The sequence below is a fragment of the Miniopterus natalensis genome, chromosome 15 (assembly GCF_054644295.1).
Source record: "Miniopterus natalensis isolate mMinNat1 chromosome 15, mMinNat1.hap1, whole genome shotgun sequence".
Lineage (NCBI taxonomy): Eukaryota > Metazoa > Chordata > Mammalia > Chiroptera > Miniopteridae > Miniopterus > Miniopterus natalensis.
In genome coordinates, this window is record NC_142095.1 from 3,944,077 (window position 1) to 3,954,883 (window position 10,807).

General features: G+C 47.1%; 1 protein-coding gene across 1 annotated transcript in view; it reads left to right on the forward strand.

Moving 5' to 3' along the window:
* PRKAR2A (protein kinase cAMP-dependent type II regulatory subunit alpha) overlaps positions 1–4,060 on the forward strand; it is a 41,841-nt gene extending 37,781 nt beyond the window's left edge. Inside the window, exon 11 of the mRNA XM_087824765.1 lies at positions 217–4,060. Coding sequence (XP_087680891.1) covers positions 217–350 — 134 coding nt within the window. The 3' untranslated portion in view covers positions 351–4,060. The remainder of the gene's footprint in view (positions 1–216) is intronic.
* Positions 4,061–10,807: the final 6,747 nt, after the last annotated feature.

A 10,807-nucleotide genomic window follows, 5' to 3' on the forward strand; every position in this document is an offset into this window, starting at 1 on the left:
GGTGCTACTGGACTCTGCAAAGTCTCAAACTTATATGACACAGTCCTGCTGTGTTCCATGGAAACATTTCCCCTTTTCCCAAGTGCCCAGTATCCCAAAGTCTAATATCCTGTAATGTGAATGTATATATTTAAGAAAAGGTTTGCACAAAGAGAATGACCTTGGAATTGTTGGTATAGAATTCATTCTCTTCCTCATCTCTTTTTAATAATGCAGTTATGGATGTACTAGCATTTGAGAGGCTTCTGGGGCCCTGCATGGACATCATGAAGAGGAACATCTCACACTACCAGGAACAGCTGGTGAAGATGTTTGGCTCCAGCATGGATCTGGCCGACCCTGGGCAGTAGGTGTGCCACACCCCAGAGTCTTCTCAGTGTGACACCAAAACCTTACAGTCAGCCACAGAACACACACAGAAAGCAGACACGACAGAACTGTTCCTGCTGTTGCCACCGCAGCTGCCATTGCTATGGCCATGGGCATTTAGAAAACTTGAAAGTCAGCACTAAAGGATGGGTAGAGGTTCAACCTGCACCTCCACTTTGCTTCTGAAAGCCCATTATTAGACTACTTGTAATGATTATTCCAACCCAGTTTCACATATTTGGTTCAAAATGGCATGTCTCTCCAACAATTTAAGTGCCTGATACAAAGTCCAAAGTGTAAACATCTTCCTTTCCTCTCCTGCTGCTACTATTGCTTTTGGAAGTTACCACAGGTCTGCAGAAACCTGTTGTATAACTGTAGACACCCTCTCCCAACCTTTTTCAAGGGAGGAAATGTTGTAGCTTTTGATCTCATTTGTCTTTTGAGAAAGTCCACATTTGTTCAAAATTGTAGCCTTTGGTTCTACAGTGGAAAACGGTGGCAGATATGATGGAGGTATGTGGTCCTGTGGCATTGTACTATCTGCTGAGAGCTGCACACATGACAGTTGTCTCCAAATTCAGTGATTCTTAGGGGATGGCCCTGCCCAGGGCCCAGCAGTCAGCACCCCAAAGCACACTGATCAATCATTGGGACCCATGTTAGAGCAGAAAATTTGGGTTTGGTACATTCTTCAGGTAGCAGAGAGACAGGGAAGGTTTTCTGGGTTGGGGGTTTTGTTTTGTTTTAGTAGATTTTGTTTTGTTTAATCTCTGTGCAGTTTGCATGAATAAATTGCTGTCCGTTTTTAAGGAGCCAGGGTCTGGAGGTGCCATTACTCTATCTGACCCAAATACTTTCCTGGATAATTCTGCCATCCCTTGTTTCCAGTTACCTCTACAGGCTAATGGCAGTGTGCCGGCAAGAGGTTATACTACAAAGAGAACCTTTTCCTTCTACTCCAGAGTTATCACATGGCTCTGCTGTTGAACCATCAATTTTTAAACTCTTTAAAGAAGAAGCAGCTATTTTTTGAAATTAAACAAATATTTCTCTATTTAGAAATTCCCCTTGGACATATTCATATATATCAGTTTGTCAGCTGACTCAGGCATTTATCCTAAAGATCAACTCATTTTGTTAGTTTTCAAAAATCGGCATCATTTACAATTTTATAGAATTACTGCAAAGACCTTTCTAATTAAGATGTTAGGAATATTTGGGGTTCCAAGTAATCCCAAAGGAAAGTAATAATTTAGCTTGTATTTTAAAACTTTTTTAACCTTTTAATTATATCAGGTAGAATCCTGATGAATTATCCTAATATTTATCCTAAAGATATGTTTCAGAATGAATTTTTTCTTTGGAATGACTTAAAATCAGATGTTACAGGCGATCCTAAGAGCAGTGTGACATTTGCATTGTAACCAAGTTTATATTAATTCAAGAGGCCCTTTCCAATATGATTTTTTCAAAACTTGTATAACTCAGTAAATCCCTAAGAGATTATGAGCTAGGGCTTAAAGTGGTTCCTACTGTGGGTGATGATGGAGCCCACGTGGTCACCTTCCATTGTCCACACAAGCTGTGCTCTCTGTTTTTGCCACAGACAGTGTGGTCAGGAGATTTCCAGAGTGGTGACTCACCACAAGCTTGGTCAATTCTCCCTTTTTCTTGTGCTCCGTGAAGTGAAAGCAGCAGGACTCTTTTCAGGCTGCCCTAAGTAGTCTGCATTGCAGCTCTCAGAAGTGTGAAAGGTTGTAACTAGTACTCCAAAACAGGCAGCTAGCACTGGGAAAGCCCATGTGGTTTTCCCCATGATTTTTCAAGGTTATTGTTTTCTATGGTGTTGCTTTATTATCAAATAAGAAGGCAGATCTTGCACTTCAGTTGACAAGAACCACACCAGTTTCTTGCAGAGGTAACAGTACGTTGGGCTTCGGGAGTGACACAGAGATCTAGCCCCAGACTGTGAGGACTCTGTTTAAACGCTGAGCAGATGCCCCCTTTGCGCCCCCCACCCCATGCCAGCGTTGTTAGGGCTGGCTGTGAACTCCGTGCCAAAGTTACTCCCACAGGCTGCTGGGAATAGGCTTTCTCGTCCTGCCCTCTTGCACATCCCCGTCCAGCCTGTCGCTTCACAGAAGCCTCTTTGACACCCCCGGCTCGCTCATGATTGGTGTTTTACAGAGTAGAATTCATCAGGTTTAAGTCCTCCTGCTGTAATTACAGTTTGACGTACAGATCATCATCAGTCTTGCCCCTCACTTCGTACAGAGCCCCTCTGGGGCCTGGCTTGAAGGAGGGAGACTTTAAAGGGACCAGTGTGAGTGAAACAGGACATAGCCATTACCAAGGTGCCCGGAGTCTGACACTGTTCCAATTCTCTGTGTAGCATGGGGAACCAAAGGAATAGACGAGTTCACCTCAGGGCTCTGGTGTCCACATTGTGCTAGGCAAGCCCTGCCCTGACGGTTGAGCCTCATGGGGCAGAGTGTGGGCTGGGAAATGACCCTTTGCTAATTGATTTTGGAGGGTGGAGAATGTTCTGAGAGTTCGCGGTCCAGCTTGCAGTATTACCCTTCCTTCTGGCCCCAGTGTATCACATCCACTCTCTCTTGGTCGTATTCTCTGAAGGAAGGATTCATGTGTTCTGGCCTTAGCCAACAGCCCTTATATATATAATTGTGTTACATACAATTGCGATAGATGCTCAGAAATCCAGGGTGGAGGTTTTCTTTGAGCAGTTTAATGAGTGAATTCGGCAGCAAAGTGGCAAGAAATGGTTCTCCAGCCGGGAGAGGTTTGTGTTCATCCTCTCACCGCCCAGGTTCTCCGCTCACAGTGGCAGAGCAGTCAGCGGTGCCGCCGCCACCCAGCAGCACCCTGGGTACACAGCATCTCCATGTCGTGTCAAGTGTACAAACAATCCCCTCTCATTTAGAAAAAGTGAAAGAGCATCTTTGCACAGAGAAAAAGAAAAAAGACCTGTGAATGTTATCTTTTATCTTTTGTTTTCAGTAAGCTGATGTTGGAATTTTTGTTCTTGACATGCATTTGTAAACCAATCTTGCCAAGATACAAGTTGTTTTGGTGTTTTCACTACAATTACCTCTTGTCCCTCCTGTCTTGACTGCTGACGTTCCTCAATGATTCTAATGTCTATTTTATGGGAAGCAGCCTTCCCGTGGGTTTCCTTTTACACACTGCAGGGCTATCTTTATACTTAAAAAAAAAAAATTTTTTTTTTTTTTTTTTTAAAGAAAACTGTTGCTAACCTCATGGGGGATTTGCAGAAAACCATTTAGCCCGCCTTGAGCAAAAGGTAGATTCCTCATTGTTTTCTTAAAGCTCATTGTAATAAAAGAAATCTAATTCAGCATTATTGTGCTACCTCAAAGGTAAAAATGTTTTAAGGTCTGTTTTTGGTCCTGAGTTCTACACATAGTGTTTGAAATGTCTTTCAATTGGAATTATTTTTAAATCATTGGGAAGAATTTTATTTTAACCTGTTTACACTTGTGTTTTAATCTCAGAAGAATAAGTGATTGGAAAGTGATTAATTCTTGCTCTGTGGAATTGAATGTATAATTAAATCATTGTTTGCCATAAACAAGGTTGGATTTTTTAAAAGGAAACTCTAGGGCTTGGCTCTGCTCTTGGTTAATAAAGGCTGACAAATCATGTCTGACTTTCTGGTGCAGCCTTGTGCCATGTGTTTGTCCTCTCATTTCAGGGCTCCAGGCCATCGGATCACTCATCTGGCAGATATATTGTTGGGATTGGGGTGTGAGTTCTTAGAAATTAAAGAGGAGGCCTGGGAATATGTATTAGTTAGGGTTCTCCAAAGAAACAGAACCAGTAGAGAGAGAGAGAGTGTGTGTGTGTGTAAAGAGATTTATTATAAAGAATTGGCTCACCTGATTATGGAGACAAGCAAGTCCCAAGATCTTCTGGATGAGCTGGCAAGCTTTAGACCCAGGAGAGCTAATGGTTTAATTCCAGTCTGAGTCTGAAGGCCCGAGACCCAGAAGAGCCAATAGTGTAGTTCCTGTCCAAAGGCTAGCAGGCTCAAGATCCAGGAAGAGCCAATATCCCAATTCGAAAGACAGGAAAATTCCCTCTTACTTGGGGGAAAGTCAGACTGTTCTGTTCCACCCTTCAGCTCATTGAATGAGGCCCACCCACATTAGGAGGGCAATCTGCTTTATTCAGACTGTTGATTTAAATGTTAATATCATCCAAAATCACTCTTAACAAAAAACTCCCAGAATAATGTTTGACCAATGGCCTGGTCAGGTTGACACATAAAATTAAACAGCTTTGAGTTGTTGCACATGGTGTACAAGGGTATCCAATACACTCCTTACCAGGGAAAATACACTCACCAATGAAGCCCAGCAGAAATCATCCTCTGTCTGACACTGTTATATCATTTCCTTCTCTGTAACATGGCTACCAGAACTAGCAATGACTCTGTGATAGGCCACTGTACCTACAGTTTATTTCCAAGTGACCAAAGGGAGCTCATTCTACAACAAAACCATGTTCCAGTTTGCTCTTGCCTTCACGTGGCAGTACAAAAGGGCGAAGTACTGCCCGGCCCAGTGTGGCTCGGTTAATTGAGCGCTGTCCCATGCACCGAGAGGTCACCCGTTCAGTTCCTGGTCAAGGCACATGGCCGGGTGCGGGCTCGATCCCCAGCAGAGGGCCTGCAGGAGGCAGCTGATCAATGACTCTCATCACTGATGTTTCTATCTCCTATCCCTCTCCCTCCCTGTCTCTAAAATTAATAACATTTTTTTAAAAAATCAGATTTTTAAAAAGTGTGCAGGTTGTGTATTCTGCCATCAAACCAACTGAATTTCCAGCAGGATGACGTTTTCTGGTAATTTGAGCTGTTTGTTCTTGGCAGCCCCTACCAAAAACATGGCAGCAAGCTACATGTTCCCTTTCACCTTTCCCCCGCTTCCTCCAACTCCATTGCTTGGTCAGGGTTGCAGTTGGCAGGACCTGGGTATGTTTTTCCAGCCCCAATATTTTGCATGGGCCCGCCTAAAGTGAGTAGCTTGGACACACAAACATGCACTGCTCTAGCTTGCATCACACAATTCTAGTTACAGAAGCATCGGGAGAGCTGTGAAAGAAAGACTAGAGTTAAGGTTTGAAGAAAGATTCTCCAGGTAGGGACTCCTCAGAAGCTGTCATCTTCGTGCCAGTCATTCTAAACATCATGACGAAGGTTGGCCAGACGACGACATGCCTTTCTGGCCTAGGTAGCCTTCTGTGATGATGTGTGCTAAGAATCAAATTTTTCATCTGGCTGTTGATCAGTGGTTGAGTGGTTGACCCAGGAACTGAGAGGTCACCGGTTCGATTCCTGGTCAGGGCACGTGCCCAGGTTAAGGAGTGTGCAGGAGGCAGCCGATCAATGATGTTTCTCTCTCATTAATGTTTCTATCTCCCTTCCTCTCTCTCTAAAAATCAATAAAAACATATTTTTAAAAGTTTAAAAAAAGTCAAAATTTTCTTAAAATGTCTTTTTCCATGTGACAGTTCTACCCCTTCCTCTTTGGCTTCTTCCCAGCCAGAATCATTGATCCTGTGGGCACATCTCTCTATCCTATAAAACCAGTTATCTGGATTATCCTCAAGTACACAGGGTGAAGCAGTGCCCAGCTCATTTGTAGACTGCAGAGGCTATAAAGGAGGTTGGCCAGGCCAGAGTGTGAAACCAAAGGGGGACTGGGACACTTGGAAAGCCAGCAGGACTTCACTATTCTTCACTGTTCTTCCTCAATCAGTCCATCCTGACAGGCACGAGAGTGGGCATTTGAAACAGATAGGACCAGCTAAAATCCCCATGGCCGCCTTGGCCATGGGCCCCACCCCTTCCTCCTCTGCAGGATTGCTCTGAGCCAAGGGTGAAAAGTCACTGTGTATTCTGCAGGCAGCCAGGATCTAGCAATCTCCTTTCTGACCAGAATGAGGAAGCAGGGGTGTACAGGTGGTGTTAGAGCTATAGTCCAGACCCACAAGATAAGCAAACCAGCTCTTTCCAGCATAACATCCAAGCATAGTTAAACTGGACATTTTCATGAAAATGAAAGCCTGGGCATGAAGGGACATGTGCAATACACATTCCCATGCCTGCTTTGATCCCAGTCCGGGCAGATAGAGAAGCAGGAGACCTGGAGCTGAGTCTCGGGCCTGCGGGGCTGGGGGGAAGAGGCCTTTGAGGCAGATGTCCCAGGCATCAGTCCCGGGCAAGCTGGAACAGCTCGTGAGCCACCTTGGACCCTGGCCTTCCGTTCCAGAGCTGTGCAGCCAGGCTTATCCATGGAGTAAGAAATGAGGCCAACACACAAGCTCACATGCCCCCAGGAATCAGCCTGGAATTGACAAGGGGTTGTTGCCACTGGCAGCTGCAGCCCTGGCAGCTTCGGAAGCCAGAGCCTCTCCCCAACCAGGAAGGAGCTGGGGGGTGGACAGCACGTGACCCCCAGATCCTGAACTCGGGGCTGCCATTGTGGGTCAACATACAAAATACCCACGTTTGCCCTACCTCAGAATTCAAGGTAGTTTCACCTAACTGGCAGTTCCTCCTGCCCTGGGTCCACAGACAAGGATGAGTTGGAGCCTTACACAGAGCCTCCTTTTGGCTTGCTGCTCAGTAAACGAGCCAGGTTTATGGGAGGGCACTACCCCCCCTGCCCATTCCACCTACATACAGTAGGGGGCTGGGGTCCAGTGGCTGGTGTGGTCTCTCCTCTTGTGCTCTGTTCAGGCCGGGAATCTCTGGCTCACAGCAAAAGCAGCCCCCGGTCCTTGACAGAGATGGCGACACAACTGAAAACCATAAACGTGTAAAGCTGGTTTTATAGCCCATGGGCAAGCCTCTGCTTCCAGAAACTGGTTCCAGGTCCAGGTTTACGACCTAAATGTACATTAAGAGTGCCGCTGAGACCAGGCAGGCTTTCCAGCATGATGGGGATTTCCCAGAGTGCCCCCTGGGCTCTTCACTGCCTGATTGTGCCAGGGACAGGGTGTGCTTTGAGCTGCCTCCACCCTGGTCCTGGGGGATCTTTTCTTAGAAATTTTCCTGCCTTTTGTTCTGGGAAAAATAAAATCTTCGGAACGGTTTGCAGTCAGCCCCTCCCCGAGGCTGACATCCCAGGGCTGTGGGTGTGGAGGGGGGGCATCCGGGGACACCCTGTCCTGGTGGGAACATCATGTTCCCTACATGCAATTGCACGTCCCACCCTTGAGCCACGCGCTGGGGCCACTGGGAGGACTCCAGGCCAGGGAGGGTGGGGTTGAGCAAGACCGCCTAGCTCTGTTTAAGGAACAGGCAGGAAAGGGGATGTGGAGAGATGCTGATCTCAGAGGACTCTAGGCTCACCCCACCCGCCAGGGCTGCTTGGGAGGGGCAAAGTGCAGCAAGGGAGCAGCAACTGCCCACAGGCACTGCCCTGGGCTCCCCAACTGCCTGGCCTCCTGGTCCAATTCTTGCCCCATTCATCTTTGGACGACCTCTTTTGCCCTGGCCCATTCCTGCCTGGGGCCTGGTTACTTACGTCCCTGAGGCCAGCTCTCTCAGTGCCTCCTTTCATCTTCAAGCTCCTGGCAGGGCTTGCTGCCTGGCCCTCAGCCCTGTCCTCTAACTTCTTGCGCCCCTGCCCCCCTCAGCAGTGGCCTCGCGTGTTTGTTTGTTTAATATGTTTTTATTGATTTTAGAGAGAGAGGAAGGGAGAGGGAGAGAGAAATAGAAACATTAATCTGCGGCCTCCTGCACATCACCCACTGGGGACTGAGCGTGCAACCGGGGCTTGTGCATGAGTCGACTCAACCACTTGAGCCACACCAGCCAGGCAATGAATGGCCTCACTTGGCTTTTAGGGAGAAAACAGAAGCAATGGGCCAGAAACTCCAAGCTCCTCCTCAAGCTCCTGCCCCACTGTTCTCTCTTCATGGCAAAAAGCCTTGACCACACCTGCAGCTGCCTCCTCACCTCCCATCCTCACCTCAGCCCACCCACGCAGTCCTCGGTGACTTCGGGCAGAGCCAGAGTACTCTCTGGATCACTGGAGTCTGTCAAATTTGTCATGATGGACTCCTCCCTCCTACTCCAAGGACAACCTTCTCAGGAACATGTAGTTCTGCTGGTTTTCTTCCCACCTGGGTTGCCAGCTTTAACCCAGATACAGTTTAGTGTAGGGTGGCCCAGGTCTCCGCCCTGGGTTCTACTCTCCCCTCCTGGGAGATTCTGTCAGGACAGCATGGCTTTGGGTGTTAGCTCCACGCTGCTCACTCCCTCTGGGACACGCTACACTGAGTTTAGCGTCCAGTCCTCCCTGCCCTGTCCCTCTCCCATCTCTTTATTTCGCTCATTGAAACCTGCGTATCGGGACGATGCTCTAAGCAGCTGAGTTACCCGGCCAGGACCTCCTTTTTTTAATAATTAAAATCTTTTAAAAACTGTGGAATATTATAACAAATACAGAAAGGTGCATAAAACAGACATTTTACTCAATGATTTCTCAGAGGTCAGACACAAAACAAGCCTCAGATGAAGCACGCTGCAGCCTCTCAGTCTTCCTCCCTACTCTATCCCGAGTTTTCAGGTCAGGTGGTCATTGTTTCCTTGGTGGTCTCGGTCATTTCATCACCTAAACAAGCCTCTGAAAAATCACCTTTTTCATACAGTTATACACCTATAATGAAATGCATAAGGGGGAACTCATTCTAGCTGCTGGCTCCCAGCACAGTCTTGGTCTTTCCCTCTTCTGCTTACTCTTGCCGCTTTCTTCTCTCACCATCACTCTCTGGAACCAGTAGTTACAAGATGTATGTTCCCTATGTTTCTCCTTGCTTCTATAATTATAGAAATATATACAGTTACACAGTAGTTTCTCTTTGTTGTATATACTTAGATCTTTTTTTAAAAAATGTTTTTATTGATTTTAGAGAGGGAAAGAGAGATGGAAACATCGATGAGAGAGAAACGTTGATCGGCTGCCTCCCACAAGCTCCCTACTAGGGATCGAGCCCACAACCTGGGCATGTGCCCTGACCGGGAATCAAACCGGTGACCTCTTCTTGGTTCATGAGTCAGTCAGTACTCAACCACCAAGCCACACTGGCGGGGCCACTTTGATAATTTTATACACACTTATTTTTCTCACTCGCTCCAACTTTGTGGTAGGCCCTCCAAATCAAGTGCTATTATCCCAATTCCTTCTTTTTGATGATGACATAAAACATGTCCACACTTGTTGATAATTCTCGCACAAAAGTTGGGATCTAATTTCGCTTTCCTTAGATATGGCCTGGCCTTAGTCATTTCACTTCTAATGAATAGATTGAGGCAGAAAGACACTGGGACTTCTGGGTCTAGGTGAGAAAGATAATACAGCTTTTACTTGGTTTCCAAAAATCTCTCTTGGGATAGTCATTCTTGGAACCTCGCCACCATGCTGTGAGGGCACATGGAGTGGCCATATGTGGGTGTTTTCAGCCCCAGCTAAAGTCTTGCTGACGGCCAACAACCAACAGCAGACTTAAGTGAGGAGCCTTCAGATGACTCCCAGCCCCAGCTTTCAAGCTGCTCAGACAGAAAACAGCAGAAAACAGCAGCCTGCACTGGCTCCTGCCCAAAGACAGATGTGTGAGCAAAATTAATGTTACTGTCTTAAGCTACTAAATTTAGGTAATTTGTCACACATTATAGTAACCCAAACAGTATGAAAGCACCAAAATGTCTCCAACCGTGTCCTTGTGGATGGGGGTCATCTCTTTGCAGTGTTTTCCCCATTAGACATGATATAGCAGTAAGTATCCCTGACCATAGAGCTCACATGCCGAGTCCATTCTTGCCATGTACCAGGTGTCTAGGCCAGGTCAGCCCTGGGTAAGCACTTGTGGAACAAACGAAGAGTGAATTAATGCTGGCGCTGCCCCAAGTAGACCCTGTCCTGTCCAGCCTCCACCCATACACAGGAGCAATGCAAGGGGAGATCGGGTGGGCAGAGGAAGTCGGGCAGTGCCCGTCTGTGGGGCCTGAATGGTGCCTGCTGGGCTTTTATTCTGTGTTTACAGCACCTGCTGCAGGTCCTGGAGCCACAGGTGCAGCACAGGAGCAGGAGCTGGGCTGGCCACCTGTACACATATACACCCTTTATCCACCGTCTACAGCTGCTGCTCTTTTGTCCACTCATATCCAGTTCTTTGTCCATCCATCTTCGAGGGTGACCAACTTCCCAGTTTGCTGACCACGATCTCAATGTTAGCGTTGAAAGTCCCACATCCTGGGAAACCCCTTAGACTGGGGGGGGAAGGGGGGGCGGGAAATGGTGCGGTTGTTTGATCCCTCCGTCTCCCAGGCATTCCGCATTGCACCCATTTGCCCGAAACCCATCAGTCCACCCAACCACCCCAC